The 17208-nt window shown below is 36.5% G+C and overlaps 1 protein-coding gene and 1 long non-coding RNA gene across 8 annotated transcripts in view; both read right to left on the bottom strand.

Moving 5' to 3' along the window:
* LOC149037110 (receptor-type tyrosine-protein phosphatase kappa-like) overlaps positions 1-8883 on the bottom strand; it is a 23571-nt gene extending 14688 nt beyond the window's left edge. For 3 of the 7 annotated variants that reach the window (XR_016180942.1, XR_016180943.1, XM_089186906.1), the window contains exons 1-8: positions 5232-5692; positions 3927-4228; positions 3597-3741; positions 2569-2882; positions 1525-1672; positions 1068-1373; positions 518-811; positions 157-259 (exon numbers count right to left, since the gene is read on the bottom strand). Coding sequence is in view for 5 of the 7 variants with exons in the window: in XM_089186906.1 (XP_089043032.1) it covers positions 157-259; positions 518-811; positions 1068-1373; positions 1525-1672; positions 2569-2882; positions 3597-3741; positions 3927-4228; positions 5232-5586 (1967 nt within the window). In the remaining 2 variants the exon portion in view is untranslated. Of the gene's footprint in view, positions 1-156; positions 260-517; positions 812-1067; positions 1374-1524; positions 1673-2568; positions 2883-3596; positions 3742-3926; positions 4229-5231; positions 5694-5787; positions 6094-6724; positions 6874-7347; positions 7662-8202; positions 8348-8573 lie in introns of those variants that run through there. The other 4 variants (XM_089186905.1, XM_089186903.1, XM_089186904.1 and 1 more) reach the window with 4 other exon arrangements.
* Positions 8884-14188: 5305 nt separating this feature from the next.
* Positions 14189-16421, bottom strand: LOC149037109 (uncharacterized). Its single transcript, XR_016180982.1, has 4 exons — positions 16309-16421; positions 14764-14837; positions 14560-14603; positions 14189-14295 (listed from the first exon to the last, which is right to left on the bottom strand). It is a non-coding gene; the product is annotated as an uncharacterized LOC149037109 (long non-coding RNA).
* Between the last annotated feature and the right edge of the window lie 787 nt (positions 16422-17208).

The raw sequence follows: 17208 nt of genomic DNA, 5'->3' as shown, positions 1-17208 counted from the left end.
TCTTTCGCTTGATTTCCATTGCATGCGTCAAGCCAGCCTTCGTGGAAGAAGCGTGACCTCATTTCTCGAGGAGCGGCTGGCAATCTCACCTTATCATTAGGAAGGACCTAATCAACCTTAGGTTATTCTGCAAATCACACTCTTATTGATAATTACCTTATTGGACCATTAATTTGTTCAATTGGCCACAGAAAAATATCCACAGCTGTCTCAGAAACCTCAACATCACTCACATTATGTGGAACTGGAGCTCTAGGAGCTGGTGAGAAAGATAAACACTTAGTATCTCAACAAAAGGGTTCCTATCGAATGAGATAATACAGCTGTATGATTACAAGTTCAGAAGGTGATTCATGACACAGCGCTTAGACTAACTAAATGAATTAACGAGACCCATTTCTTCAAGAGTTAAATTGATCAAAATGACGGTAAGATATAAATTATTCGCTTAGGTTCGACAGAATTTCATGAAGTAACTAAGTTATGGTCGCTTCAAAAATTTGAAAGTTAAGTTTACCATATGTCCTGGTAGTTACAGTTATCGTCTCATATGGTCCAGGTTTAATAGTCACAGCTGTGACATTAAACTGATAAGTCACTCCACCAAACACATCAACTGTGTGACTAAATGCATCCTTGTCTATTCCAGAAATCTCTCTTGCTGCACCTCCATTTTGACTGTAAAACAAAGTGTAACTTCTAATAACTCCATTTGGTTCTGCAGGCTCAATCCAGGTCAAGGTTATTCTTGGACCGTGCGAATTTCTGGGTGACACATCAACAGAAGACAAAGATACAGGTGCACTAGGAGCTGGAAGAATAAAGATAATGTGATTATTGATAAAATAATGGGAGGTATGGGGATTGAATAACAATTAATCAAAAGCATTTGTAGTGCGTTCTAAAAATGTAATAAATTCGAGCCTTTATTAAGCGACACCATATTAAGTACTCATGCTGTATTAAGTGGTCGGTTGTCAAGGTCCCCAATTTTTTCCCCTTCAATAGAATTTCTTCCATTAAAAACTATAATTATTTTATCTCTTTCACCTTCATCTATCACATACCATCTTCCTTGGTTCTCTTCACCTCAACAGGGCTCTTTGGTCCATCACCATCAGGAGTATATGCCAAGACTTGAAATCCATATTCTGTGAACTTATAAAGCCCAGTGACATTTCTACTTAACATTGATCTACTGTTAATAGTCAAATTTGTTTCTGACGCACCACAACCTTTCTTTTTGTAGAACAGTTTAAATCCAGTAATGTTCCTTCCATGTCTGGCAAAGACTGGTGGCAATTGCCAGGAAGCTGTGATGCTAGTAGAAGAGCTTGCAGTTAACTTGAAGGCAGTAGGAGGTTGGGATGGAACTGAAATATACAACACCAATTGTTTGTTATAATTCCTAGTTATTTTATTGATATGAATGTAAATTAATCATCCTCGTTAGCTTAGAAAGCCTTAGATTTTCCTCACATCAAAGTGGATAAACATCGATCATGAGGAGGGGCTAATACTTACCTTTAGTAAGAAGTATTCCATGAACTTCCACTCGCAGAGCTTTAAAGCTGTTATATGCTGTTGGCTGAAAGCGGATGAACTTGGCACTTGCAAATTCCTGGAGACTGTTTTTTACGATGCCATTTTGATTTGAGTTTCCGGGAAAGACCTATGGTTTGTGGTATAAACAGTGACATTATTGTATCAACATTTTCATGATACTATTGCTTCACTGACCACTAATATCACCTAATATCACTAAGTATCAGCTATTTACATTTCCCTGGTGGCTATTAGAAGACCTGGTGTGTGTTGATACAAAACAAACACAAAACCAGTATGAGACCCTGTATATCATTTTTGGTGAATAACTTAAGGGAGATGTACATGTAGTTCGTGAGAGATTACAATACAAGAACCACTGGTTAGACAAACACCAAAGAATAAGATTTTTCGAAATCCCTTTCACGCAATGTTTGCATTTTCTTTGTTATCGATTATATACTCTATCAAACAACAAAACTGAGTCTTGACCAAGTAGAAACTTCTTTTGTCTCCCTCCTCTTGACCTAAAGAAACTTAGACAGTGTTCTAGGACCTACACACTTTTGGCTTGTTTTGATATGTACATGTATATACACATGAATTTTATGGAAACATACTCTATTAACATTGTTTTCTTGGTAGGTGACCATAGTGGTACCATCCATTGATAAGAGAATCTTATACTTTGTTGTCCACTCATCAATACCATAAGCTCCTTGAGTTGCAACGGCACAGATAACATACTCATACAGAAGGTCAATTTTGGAGGTAGTCGGCAGGATCGGAATTAGTCTTGGGTGCCCAACTCCGCCTATTTCCATTCAGTCCACCATTAGAGGGTAAATACTTATGACATAATAACATACTTTATTAAACAACAAGACTGAGCCTTGACCAAGTACACACTTCTTTTACCTCCCTCATCTTGACTTAAAAGTTGAGAAAATGTTCTAGGACCTATATACTATTGGCCTTTTTGTAACTTACATGATTATTGACATGACTTTTATATAAACTTACCCTGTCTACACTGTTTTCTTGGTAGGTAACCACAGTGGTACCATCCACTGATAACTGAATCTCGTAGTTTTTTGTCCACTCATTGATACCATTAGCTCCTTGGGTAGCAACAGCACAGATAACATAGTCATACAGAAAGTCAATTTGGAGGTAGTCAGCAGGATCGAACTTAGTTTTGGGTGCCCAACCCAGGCTATTTCTATTAAGTCGACCATAAGAGGGTTTATACCTATGATCATAATGCGATGAGGCAGAGAAGCTGCTATCTGGAATTGTACCACCAAAGGCCAGACCAATGGCCTCCATTTCACAAGCTGCAAGGTAATAATTTAAATCAGCCTTCATAGTGCCATGCAAATTGTAATCATATTAGGTCTGCGGTCTCGTGCATGCGCCATGGGACGCGTAACAAACTATTGTCCTTGTGTTTGATGACGGCTGCAGTAGAACCAAAATTTATTTGCCAATGTCAAATTTAGTTAATAAAAGCTTTAATTCTTTAAGTTTTCAGCTGTTGAGTCCTTGCTAGAGAGACTGTTCCAAGCTATTGCTCCTTTGTACTGTATGGATCTTGAAAGGATGGTATCATCATTTCTTCTGTTTTTGCGGCTTGAATTCCTCTGTACAAATACATCCTTGCATTGTGGGGCGGTATAGCCTTTATTGCATTTAAAAACGAACGGTCCAGTAAATGGTTGCCATTACATGATCATTGCTTTGCACTTGTCTGGGTAAGGTACTGATACTTTAAAGCCATTAATTTGCATTATTCACTTCACAAAAAGTACAATTGGTCTAAAAATTAAAGATTAACAGATTTTTTTAAAAGTCCATAATGACTTTTTGAGCACCAAACAATAAATTCAAATTCAGCCCTTCCTATCAGCTATTCTCCTCTGAAATGGTTTAGAAAACTTGTGTACAGATAAAAAGAGTATCTTCGATTACCCTGCAATATGATAATAATAATAATAATGATAACTTAATAAAAGCAGACATGCAAAAATACATTAAAGCTTCAAACTCACTTGGGTTTTTTTTCACTCCAAATACCTCTGTTCTCATACACATCCCACCCTGGCTCGTTCGTGGCAGGAATCGTAAGAATCTTGTTAATATACCATAAACAACATGCTTTACGTCTGAGTTCCTGTCAGTATTTCCTGTCAGAATCTTGAAGTAAACAAATAGTCACATATATAGCAGGTACAAGAATATAATTAGTGTTGATACCATTAAGATCAACATGTCTTGGGACGAGACTTATCATTTTACCAGTAAGATATTCTATATTGTTAAACTTTACAATCCATGTTCTATCGGCATGAAACTGTAGTCACAGTCTATTCCCTATATACCTTGATTTGTCCAGCTTCCTTGTAGTCTTTCCAAGTTGTACCATCTGTAGATAATTGTAGTGTGTAACTCTTCACCCACTGATCTGCTTGAGAATTCCCTTGAGTGGACACAGCGCAGATGATATGAAGTGTTTGTAGATCAATCTGTAGATATGGGTTGGTGTCACTTGTTCCTGCACACCACGATGATTCTGATGCGTAATTCAGTCGAGCATTCTTGGCTAGTGGGCTGGAAGAAGAAGCAGTTATTCCACTGTCTGGAATTCTTCCATTTTCCATCCCAAGACTAAACTCGACACAACCTTAAAGAAGAAAAAAATATCTAAAGAATTACAAATGATAGGGAAAATAATCAGTAATGAACACTAGAAAGGATTAAAGAGGGTAGAGCTCTCAACATGAGCATTTAGTAATTGTGTCTCTGTAACCCTTTAAAAATTTAGGTGAATGACCATTTCAAAAAACTGAATAACCACAATTTAGCTTACTCTTCCAGTCAAAAGTCTTCCTTACAAATGTTGGGTCAAAAGCAATATCAATGGTACAATGTATCTGTGAAATCCCAAGCATTTTAGTGGCAAACATCTGTTGGCAGTCCAAGGTTCCTCTTTAACGCTGGGTTTCAATTTTTCTTCAGCTCTACTAATTCAGTGGTTTTCAACCATTCAATTTTGTTGCATTTATCCTCTTTTGTTCTGCAGATTTTTTGCACAGGTTATCTTGAGGTATTATGGACTACCTTCCTTTAGTATTCATGCATTTGTAATGTTGCAGCAGTCGTCTCTAGATGTTTCCGAACCGTTTTCACGAACAATTATGTATGCTTGACCAAGGTCCTAAAATGATGAATTCTCACCCAATATCGATCACTGATTTGACTAACTTTTTTACTTTTGAAAGAAAGGTGATGATTTATTAATGAAATGAGTCCGAATTGGCCAAGCCGCATATCCACTTCAACAACTTAATCACAAAAATATAGCAAATTGCCTTATAAATATATGAAATGATAAACATTTGAATAAAAGCACAGTGTTTTAACTTCTCAATGCCTAAGAACATTTCAGCTTCGAATTCGTTGGCCATACAAGTAAAAGTATACTACAACACCATAAATACTACTAACCACAAAAAAAGCCACCTTGGTTACTGCAAATGTAAAAGTGATCAAATTCAAATCTTACAATGAGCCTTTAAAGTTCTGTGACAATGCTTTTTCATTTGAAGATCGGCTTATAACTTTTTCGCTGTCGTTGCACCTGACTCAGTTAAAAAAAGACTTAAACATCGTTTTAAAATTCTTACCATCTTTCATGGTTCTCACCACCACTACAGGAGAACTCCTTGGTCCATCACCAACTGAAGTAAAGGCCAACACTTCAAATTCATATTCTGTGTAAATATTAAGTCCAGTGACATCTCTTCTTAATGCTGTTCCATTGTTAATGGTCAGGGTGGTTGCTCGTCCAGCAGAGCCTCTCTTTTGGTAAAACAATTTGAATCCTATAATTACTCCATTTCTGGAGTCTGCTGGTGGTAACTGCCAGGATGCTGTGATAATTGTAGAAGTAACTGCTGTCGCATCAAAGTTTCTCGGGGCTTGTGATGGAGCTGCATTTACAAAACTGTCATTACTTAAGGCCTGACTGGTCTTGTTCATTGTTGCTACCAAACAATTAAGCGTCTAAAATCAGACCTAGTTCCCAACCCGTGGCTTTACAGCTCAGTTGGTAGCAGCACCCTTCTAATATCTGGGGGGGGGAGGATCTTTTCTTTACCTGATTTTATCAACAGTTCCAATCAATTTATTATTCATAAAAAATTGTGATAATCTTTTCTCTTTCGCCTTCATATCACATACCATCTTCCTTTGTTCTCTCCACCTCAACAGCGCTCTTTGGTCCATCACCATCAGAGGTGAAGGCCAACACTTTAAATTCGTACTATGTGTACTTATCAAGCCAGGTGACATTTCTACTTAATGTCGATCCCTTGCTAATAGTCAAGGTTGTTGCTGATCCACCAGAACCTTTCTTTTTGTAGAACAGTTTAAACCCTGTAATGTTTCTTCCATGTCTGGCAAAGACTGGTGGCAACTGCCAGGAAGCTGTGATGCTGGTAGAAGAGCTTGCAGTTAACTTGAAGGCTGCCGGAGGTTGTGATGGAACTGAAATGAACAACATCAGTTGCTTGTTATAATTTTTAGTTGATTTAGTGATATGAATGTAAATTAATCACCCTCATGACGTTAGAGAGCCTTAGATATTCCTCGGATCAAAGTGAAGGATCATGGGACTGTGCACATGCATTAAATATACATTATTTGTATCCCGAGTGTGAGGATGTGCTATACATAAAAGGAGAGAAATGATGCTGTTGTAATGGAAACCCACTGAGCTCCAGAATCTACAATGTACAATGCTACAATCACATCAGACACTGTTTCATATCAAGCACAAATAATAATCTAAGCAAAACTTTTTTTTCAATTTAACAGAAAGAGAACCTGAAGGATCTGAGCAGAATAGATTCAAGAATTTTAAAACGATATTTAAGTCTTTTAAAAAAACCTAAATTTATTGATTTTCAAATTCTCTCATCTCTTATGGTCAGCTATAGGGTTGTTTTTAAAAAAATTTTCACCTGACCAATTACAAGGCTCTATCAATATTGGATAGTTTATAACTCGTCGTTAGCTAGCTCTGCACGATTACCTAGGCTTGTCTTCCACAAATAATTTGAATCATATGACTTCATTTCTGTCTCAGGGGGAGATAAAAACAAGAGCAAATAAATACCTTTTGTTAGAAGTATTCCATAAACTTCCACTCTCAGAGCTTTAAAGCTATTGTATGCCGTTGGCTTAAAACGGATAAACTTTGCACTTGCAAATTCCTGGAGACTGTTTTTCACGATGCCATTTCGATTTGAGTTTCCGAGAAAGACCTGTAGTTTGTGGTACAAAATGTGAAATAATTGTGTCAAAATAGTCTTGATAGTACTGCTTCATTGACCACTATTAAGTATCAGTTGCTTACACGTCTCTAATAGCTATTGAAAGACCTAGTTTCTATTGTTACAAAACTAACTCAAAAACACCAGTATCTGACCCTGTATACCATTTCTGGTGAATAGCCTAAGGGAGAGGTACATGTAGTTCGAGAGAGATTACAATATGAGAACCACTGGAAACAACACCGAAAAATAAAATTTTTCAAAAGCCTTTTCACACAATCTTTTTATTTTCTTTGCTATAGATTACATACTTTATTAAACAACAAGACTGAGCCTTGACCAAGTACACACTTCTTTTACCTCCCCCATCTTGACTTACAAAATTGAGAAAATGTTCTAGGACCTATATACTATTGGCCTTTTTGTAGCATACATGAATATTCACATGACTTTTATATAAACTTACCCTGTCTACATTGTTTTCTTGGTAGGTAACCATAGTATTACCATCCACTGATAACTGAATCTCGTAGTTTTTTGTCCACTCATCGATACCATTAGCTCCTTGGGTAGCAACAGCACAGATAACATACTCATACAGAAAGTCAATTTGGAGGTAGTCAGCAGAATTGAAGTTAGTTTTGGGTCCCCAGCCCCGGCTACTTCCATTAAGTCGACCATAAGAGGGTTTATACCTATGATCAAAATGCGATGAGGCAGAGAAGCTGCTGTCTGGAATTGTACCACCACTGGCCAGACCAATGGCCTCCATTTCACAAGCTGCAAGGTAATAATTTAAATCAGCCTTCATAGTGCCATGCAAACTGTAATCATATTAGGTCTGTGGTCTTATGCAAGTGTCGTGGGACGTGTAAGCATAAGACATGTTCGTTTACCAAATAAAATATAAGTTGAGACCACGATGAGGCTCCATGTATCTTTATACAAATCATGTTTAATAATTCAAGTGATCAAACAAATAACTTCTACAAGATCTGTAGACCAACTCTCACTGCAACTCAGTTGGTATTTTTACCCGATACTTTAAGGCCATTAATTTGCATTATTAACTTTACAAAACAAACAATAGATCTATAGGTTAAAGCTTACCAGATTATTTTAATAACTCATAATGACGTTTTAAGTACCAAACAATAGCTTCAAATTCAGTCTTTTTCTATCAGCTGTTCTCATTTCGCATGCTTTGAAACACTTGCGTAAAGATTAAAAGAGTAGCTTGGACTACCCTACAATGTGATAACAATACTGGTACCACGATAATAGCAGACATGCAAAAAATGCATCGAAGCTTCAAACTCACGTGGGTTTTTTTTCACTCCAAATACCTCTGTCCTCATACACACCCCAGCCTGGTGCGTTCGTGGCCGGAATCGCAGTTGTTTTGCTAACACCCCATAAACAACATGCTTCTTTTCTGAGTTCCTGTCATCATTTCCTCTCAGAAACTTTGAACCAAAAAATAGTCACAAGTCATCAATAGTGTTTTTATAAAATTAAGAACGTAGCAGATATAAGAATACAAATAGTTTAAATACTATTAAGATCAACAATTCTAAAGACAATACTTATTTTACCTGTAAGATATTCTATATTGTCAGACTTTACAATCCATGTTCTATTGGCATATAACTAGCTGTCGCAGCTATGCTTCAGAGTATATTTCCAATTTACCTTGGTTTTTCCACTTTCCTTATAGTCTGTCCAAGTTTTCCCATTTGTGGAAAATTGTAATGTGTAATTCTTCACCCACTGATCTGCATCAGAATTCCCTTGAGTGGACACAGCACAGATGATATAAATTGCCTGTAGATCAATCTGTAGATATGAATTAGTGTCACTTGTTCGTGCACACCATGATGATCCAGATGTGTAGTTCAGTCGACCATTTATGGCTGGTGTGCTAGCACTTTGTTCAGAAGAAGCAGTTATATCACTATTTGGAATTGTTCCACTTCCCATTCCAAGGTCAAAATCAACACAAGCCCCTATAGAAACAAAATTTACATTTGCATTATGACATATTCACAATTATAATTGTAACAGGGATAAAGGGTTGGATGTAAAAGGGACGCGCAAGCCTTGATTCTCTCTAATAGGTACCTCTAGTTAAAGGTCCAGATAGTTAACAAGTGGCTAATGGTGCATATTTAACGAGCTGCAAAGCGTGGAAGAAAAACAAACTCGTTTTTTAGAGTCTGGTGAAAAGTGATCCAAATGCTGCTCAATGTACAATACATTAATAGAGGGATTGTATTATGATAAACCTCTATCTGGCTTGCTAGTATGTCGACTAATAATGTCCTTGACTTAGGGTTTCTACTCATAATTACTCATTTGCCCTCCAAGCTTCGCTACTTTGCCAAATATTTATTTTCCGGACAATATCTCAGCTACAGACATACCAACCGCCTGATGGTTTATTTACTAAATAACTCGACACAGGAAAACAGGGTTTTTAACCCTTCCTTAGATGAAAGATAAGTTGAATTTTTGGGTAAATGCACAATTTCTGGAGTGCAAGGCAAGAATGTACAGGTTGGTCGAAATGCGACTAAGTTAACTAGTGAATATATGCTGGAATTCGCATAATCCATGATATCATCCATAATTTATTATGTATAGAGTTCCTAAATGAAAAGAACAATGGCAAAAACATTAGACTATATTTGAAACTATCTCTGTCTTAGAATAGGGCCGAGTTAAACTGAAATCCTTCCATAAAGTGTATACCTAAAATCACCGAGGACATAGTATAGGTAGCATAATTTCCTTGAGTGGTTTATTTTGACACTGATAAAAAGTCTACTAAGTAAACATAATGGTTTCGGACTCTCTGTCTATTTGCTAAATAATGTAAAGTTTAAATTGCTTTTCGTAAATAACTCTTTCCTTCCTAGCCGAGCTTGCCAAAAAAGCATGAAGGAGTCAACATTCACATTCGTTTTAAGATAATGTTTTCATGAAAAGGAGAAGCGAAACCCGGAAGAGCTTTCCTATCTTTTTGGTATTGATGCTGTCTGCGTTGGCGATTAAGTTGCAATGGTATCCAGTCTTAAGCTTTAGCTCCCTAAACTAAAAGATATATCCCACCATTTCTGCTAATTGTAGCATTAAAAATTACAATAAACCTTTCAAGTAGATTTGATATGATATAGTACTCAGTTGAAGCCAGAGTAAGAAATACAGCGAAAACAACTACACAGAAACAAAGCTCGAGATTAAACTGCGCCATGTTTTGATTGAGTGTGTCACGGTATGTGGTCACGATTGTTTTGCTAGTCCGGCCTTTTGTAACAGAAAGCTCATGCGACAAAACATGTCTGTTTCCTCGCCACTCAAGCTCGTATTTGCATAATTTGTAGCATTATCGCTAAGACATGTAAATCTGGAGCTTTCAATCAGTTTATGCTTATTTCTTAATAATGCATTTTGTTCTTTGCAGTATTTTTATAGTTATCACATAAGTTTGTGTTGGTTTGTCGTTCAGATTGAATTTCACCCTTTGATGCTATGGATGTGGCAGCGATAGTTAAATCAATGGGATTTTTAGAATTTTCATGTACGATCTAGTTGATTTCATCTACATTGAAAACATTTTTATTCCAGCTGAAGTATGTAAGTTTGAGTTTTTAGTAGTTCGACCCAAACTCTATTTTAAGTATTTCAAAGAACCGTATTCCTTTAACGAAAGGCCCGTGTGCTTATTTAAAAATTGTAATGGAACTCTGTAAGCACATGGAGGCAAACATAACTGGAACGGAAAAGAATCTACTCTCCTGTCCTGATGCGGCGGTGGTTGAAGCCCAAAATGTTATAGATAAAGTGGCAATAGAAACAGGATTTCCTTGTATCCCTACTAGTGATTGAAGAAAGTGAGATAGGGGGTCGCTTATTCGGGAGAGGACGCTTATCAAAGAGTGGGCGCTTATTCGAAAAAGTACGGTAATTGTAAATAGGTATTTTGCGAAGCCAGTCAGTCAATGCAGTGGTAGCTATTCGCTTTCTGTCCGACGCTCGATATTTTATCGCCACGGTCGCATATCGTTAACAACAAGGAAAACTGGGCGAGAGGCAGCCATGAGTGTGACTCGCGGGGGCAAAAGGGAACGGCCTCCTTCGCCTGCATGGGCATGCACGCGTGTGAATCGCGTACCTTCCTCGCTTGAGAAACGGAAATGAATAATTGTTTCATAGGGAAATACTGGAAAAGGCAGACAATTTCAATTATCTGTTTGCTCTCCTTAAGCTGTAATGTAAGCATAATGTATTATTAATATTTTCGCAAGATTGGAAAAGACACGTTTCTGAGGCAGACATGGAATCAGTCAATGCCTGAGGCATGCGTAGAAGTTTAGTTGACGACGGTCGCAATAAATATGTTCGACGACAAAATCTCAGTTAAATGACTTGTATTAGTATTACTTTAAAACTTACCCTCAGCATGATTATCTACCAGGTTGTTCTATTAGCTTCAAAACCCAAGTTTTTCATGGATGAGAATGAATTTTTCGACAGAAAGGTTCGTGGCGTCGTTTTACCAAGTCGCTTGAACGTGCTTTAGCATTTAGTAAATTTATTCAATTGTTTGGTCACATTCCCAAACATGCTTTGAAAAGGATTGTTTTTAAAGAGAGCCTGGTATTTGTCCCAAGATTAATAAACAAAACTCTAATCTTTTTGGTTTTAATGCTGACTGCATTAGCGATTAAGTTGCGATGGTACGCGGAAGTCTTAAGCTCCAGCTCTTAAAATTGAAAGACATATCCCACTATTTCTGCTAAATGTAGTATTCAAATAAAAATAAACCTTTCGAGTAGATTTGATATGATATGGTGCTCACCTGAAGCCAGAGGAAGAAATACAGCGAGAACAACTACACAGGAACAAAGCTCGAGATTAAACTGCGCCATGTTTCGATTGTGTGTCACGGTATGCCGTCACGCAAGATGTTTTTGGGCAAAATTTCCGCACAGCCCCATACTTCATTATGCATACAGTCTTTTGTTAGAAGAAAACAATAGCGCAAACAATAGATTACCTTTGGGACTATCTGCTTTGTTTTCAAGAAGTTGAATTTTTTTTAAGCCTTTATTCAAACCTTCGTAAAGTGCGAAAATAATTGTATCGAGATGATACGTGGAAAAACCAAACGAATACGTCTAAATTAACAAGTGCGGAAATATAAGATCCATTTATGAGAAATCAAAAAAAATTATACATTCGCCATAAAACCAAGCTCGTCTTTGTATAGTTTGTAGGAATATCGTCAATGCATGTAAATCTTATTTTTAAATCAGTTTATGTTAATTTCTAAATTATGATACGTTTACTTCTTTACAGTATTTATAGTTGTTACGGAAGCTCGCGTGTCGGTTTGTCATCAGTTTGGATTTCACCCCTTGATGGTGCTATGGACGTAGCAGTAATAATTTAATCACTGGGTTTTTTGGAATTTCCAAGTACGTTTTGAAACATGACCAACGTAAAGTGCGCGCTCTGATTGGTAAATTTAGTGACAACTATTTGCCCATGGGAGTTTGCCGTGACTTAAAGAATACAACGACTAGTTATCGCGCGCTCGTTTTAACTACACGAACATTTTTGGTTCAATAAAAAGATAACTCTTTTGCTACAATATGTCAATATATGCGTTATTAACGAAGCTGAATATTGGATATTGGCCGAGTTCCTTTTTTTTCTTTTGCAATTTTTACGGACCGAGATAATACTGTTATCTGATAAAGCTTGAGTTAGAATGTACGCATTACGTTGTCTGTAATCCTGATAAATAAAGATCGAAAGAAAATATGAACATCAAGTTAAGCAACGCGAGTTTACCAATACGAAAAGAATAACAACACCGCAATCCAAGAAGGAAAATCTAAATGAGTATCTGCTCAGAAATTAGCAGAATTAGCAGAAAATGACCACCAGCTGAAGAAGCCCGTGATTGTTAAACAAATTCTCCTCGTCAGCACTTTAAGAAATGTATAGAGAGCAGTATGGAGAATGTGCACACTGATGTTAGGGTGGAAAGGATTAAACAATTCAAAAGTAAACTACACGGATACTTTGCTACCAAAGCTTCCTAAACCTGAAAGTTATGAGTCTTTTCTAATCAACACGTTGGAATTACAGAGCATGTTATAAAAAGATATCTTTTCGTGAAAACTTTTTATACCATTATCTACAACCATTCTGTTGCTTAGATACAGTTGAATCTAATAATATTTATATTTTATTGCATTGGAAAAATCTTTCCAAATATTTTTCAATTTAACCCTTTAACTCCCATGAGTGACCAAGGCAGAATTTCTCCTTACAATATCAATACAATATCAACCAGATAAGTGATGAGAATAAAGAAAAATATCATTTTCTCTATCGTGAGACACGAACAACGTTTATCTCCCATTTTCTTCAATTTGTAAATAGGCGGACTTAGAAATATCTTCAAGAGACTAGAGTGTATCAGCTATCTACAAATATCTAACAATAATATTCTGTTAGCTATACTTTTTCAATTTCTTCAAAGGAAGAGTACAAACCAGATTTGTTTTACGATTTAGAAGAATCTACTATGTATAAGAACATAATAAACGGTTCAAAAGGAACAACTTCCATTACATTTTTACATTTTTCTCTCTTTTTATATCTACTGGCTCTTAAACGAGTTTGCAAATTCAGTACTTCAACTTTAATTCTGGTTCAGAACTCACTTTAACTCGAATTAAATTTTCATGCTGCCACTGGGATATGCAATTGCAGATTAAATCTCACTTGATAGCATGGATTCCCTATAATTATACAGATATGCGTAAAATACGAGAAAAATTAATATAATTAATTTCGAATCGACCAAATAAAAGTCGTTGCTAGCCGAGGAAGCTCTTACAGCCGCACTGCTGTAAATTGGCTGATAAACTGCCTTGACCAGAAACCAATTGTAGTCATGTCTGTTCTTGAGGAAATTATTTGGGGATTATCATATTTCCTCATACACTTCTTCATTTTGTTTCCCGCCAATTTCTTTCTGAAGCACCATATTGTAATATTCGGGGTTCATGGGTACTTCCTGTAGTGACTGATACTCAGTTGGAACATGAGACTGTTTATGGTTCGGGAGCCTGGCTTTGAGTTTCATATACGTATTTATATATTTCGTATATTTCATATACGTATTTATAACCCTAAGCAACATTTCTACTCAATGTCGATTCCCCACTTATAGTCAAGGTTGTTATTAACAAACCCGAAACTTTCTTTGTGTAAAACAATTTAAACCCTTTAATAGTTGCATGTCTGGCATAGACTGGTGGTAGCCGCCAGGAAGCTGCAATGCTGGTAGAAGACGTTGCAGTCAGATTGAAGGCAGTAGGAGGCTGTGATGGAACTGAAATAGACACAATGAGATGCACAATGTATGCTTCCATGCTTAGCAGATAAGTAATGTGAAATTTATCAACGATACACATGTATCTGAATAACACTTCATTTAGCAATGCAGAACTTCATTGTCCATCATATGTAGCAATTTATTGTACAATAATGCAACAGAATTAAACTGTATCTTTCTTTTCCAAAACCCTGCTATGGGAGGCATTTATATTTTTGTACAACTACAATCATAACTGTTCTGTTAATCGTCCAATCTCACCTTAATTTACCTGACAATTAGCTATCATGACTTCAGTTTGTAATCTGAGGGGCAAAAATGAGAACAAATAACTACCTTTAGTGAAAAGTATTCCATAAGCCTCCACTCTCAGAAACTTGAACACATTATACTTTGTTGGCAGAAAGCGTATAAACTTTGCACTTGCAAATTCCTTTAGACTGTTTTTCACTGTGTCAGTTTTACCTGAATTTCCTGGAAAGGCCTGTTATACAAAAAGTGGTATTGGTGTGTTGAGACTTGCCATAGTTAATGGTTTACTGTAATTTGCAAAATGAGATAAAATTATTTAAAAATTTGTAAAATGAAAGTCTGTGACTTGCAAAATGAAAATGAAATTGGCAAAAAGAACACCAAATGAGAATCTGTACCGTGCAGAATGGAAATCTGCTATCTGTAGGTTAAGTGCATATATCCTTGGTTGAAAACTAAAGAGCTTGAGACAGTTGAGCTACTCATTTCAAGAACACCAGGGGATTGTGCCTTAGGAAATGCCATAGGTTAGGTTAGATAATGACTGTCAGAGAGATTTGGACCACTTAATTCTTGATCTCTAAATTTTAAGGTATTTTTTCAAGAAAGTGTGATTGCACAGTTAGAATTGGTCCGTGTTTGCTACATCTTTGTACACTCATACTCCTATCAAAACATATATTTAACTAATAGACTACAAGGTGTTTGGTAGGTGTACTCCATATTGACCCTTAAATGTACATGTAATTGATTATAGTAAATGTCACCATTAATTCTTGAAAGTAATGTTGATATGGTTTGTTTGTGACATAAGTACATTATGGGCAATGTTAGCATTGGTGAATATGGTAAGTATTCTATGACATTAATAAGCAAATCTGTCGTTGCTGTGAGTAGTTTTAGTTTTGTACCACAAGTGCTAATTTTTTTTGTTATGAATACTTGTATATGAGAGCATAACCAACCAACCTTGTGAATACAGGACATTTCGCACAAAAGACTTTTCGCACAAGTCTTTTAGCACAAGTTTTGGAACGTTCGCACAATTCTTAGTGGTCATTTTGCACAACAATTATAAGTGTGAAACATCAATATAAAAGGTATACTAATTGATACTGATAAGATATCTCACCTTCACATGTCACTTTCATTAAGATTCAACGGCGAGAACGTAGACATTTATTTACGTGATAACTTCAACTAGATCGAAACGCTTGTGAACACGATCACTATTCTTACTTGAAGAAAGGAACAAATCTTTCTCTCTATGAAAATGTAAAGAACTCCCCATTCGAACGATTACTTCTTTTGCTTTTCCTTTGTTAAACGAAAAACCTTTTAGTTTTGACAGTACATCATCCACTACAGACAAACGAACATGACAACCCAACGCTAAGGACGCCATGTTGATTTCGAAAGTAACTGTCATCAATCCTCCCTCCGCTGAAGTCAAAGTAAAAACCTGCAAACTGTTTCACTTTTTATTTAAAAGGAGAAAAGACCTATTTACAAAATTTCTGTGTAAATACATAAAATTCAAGTTCACGGCCATGTTACCCGACGAATCATGTAAATTTTAACTCGCTACTCGGTCAAGGTGAAATGTCTAATCAGTATCAATCAGTATACCTTTTATATTGATGTTTCTCACTTATGATTATTGTGCGAAATGACCACTAAGAATTGTGCGAACGGTCCAAAACTTGTGCTAAAAGACTTGTGCGAAAAGTCTTTTGTGCGAAATGACCGGTTACCAACCTTGTCAGTTTTAATTTCTTCATAAGGGGAAAAGGTGTTACCACTGAAAGAAAATCTCAGTTTGTACTCTGTGGTCCATTCTTGAGCATCTGGTGATTGGGTTGGTAGATTTCCTTGAGTAGCTACAGCACAGATAACATACTCATGGAGCAGGTCAATTTGTAGGTAATCATCAGGATCATGCAGTAGTAGTCTTAGGTTCCCATGCCCTTTTTCCATTAAGACGACCATATTTAGCTGCATATATGGCTTAAAAATTTTGAACTGGCAGAGAAACTGTCATCTGGTATTCTACCACCACTGGCCAAACCAATTGCCTGTGAATCACATGCTGCAAGGTAACAATTGAAAGATTACCTTCATATCTTTGCATATTTCATGTATGTTTCCAATACAATTCATTTAATAAACTTCTAAACAATATGTAAGATACTATTACAGAAATACAGATAAAGAGTGATGGAAAAGTATGAGAAAATATGCAAAATAACCAAATGAATGCTGCAATCTGTCAGGAAATACACTATAAATGCAACCTAAGTGTTGTGTCGGACTTAAAGACTGCATCGATGCCTTGTTGTTGTAGGCAACAGTAAAGAGGCCCTGATACACCTTTTACATAGGGCAAAACCGCTGTGGAGTTGAACTGCCTCACATGCTCTTTGTTTGGGAAGGAGTTTGGGAAACCATTACTCATTGGAACAATGGGGATAGAAATCACCCAATCACAATAGAACCCCATGATACAAATGGTAATGCATAAGCAGTCAACCTCATCGCCTGATGAAGACTAGCAGTAAGCACTGAAAATGTTGCAGTCTACATCTCAAGTGACTACATCGCGAGACAAATGATTGTACGGTTTCTTATTAATTGAAACGATTAATCAACTGACTCCTA

This window comes from Pocillopora damicornis, chromosome 11 (genome assembly GCF_964200805.1).
Source record: "Pocillopora damicornis chromosome 11, jaPocDami1.2, whole genome shotgun sequence".
In the NCBI taxonomy this organism is placed as follows: domain Eukaryota; kingdom Metazoa; phylum Cnidaria; class Anthozoa; order Scleractinia; family Pocilloporidae; genus Pocillopora; species Pocillopora damicornis.
This window is presented reverse-complemented; position numbering and strand designations above follow the sequence as displayed.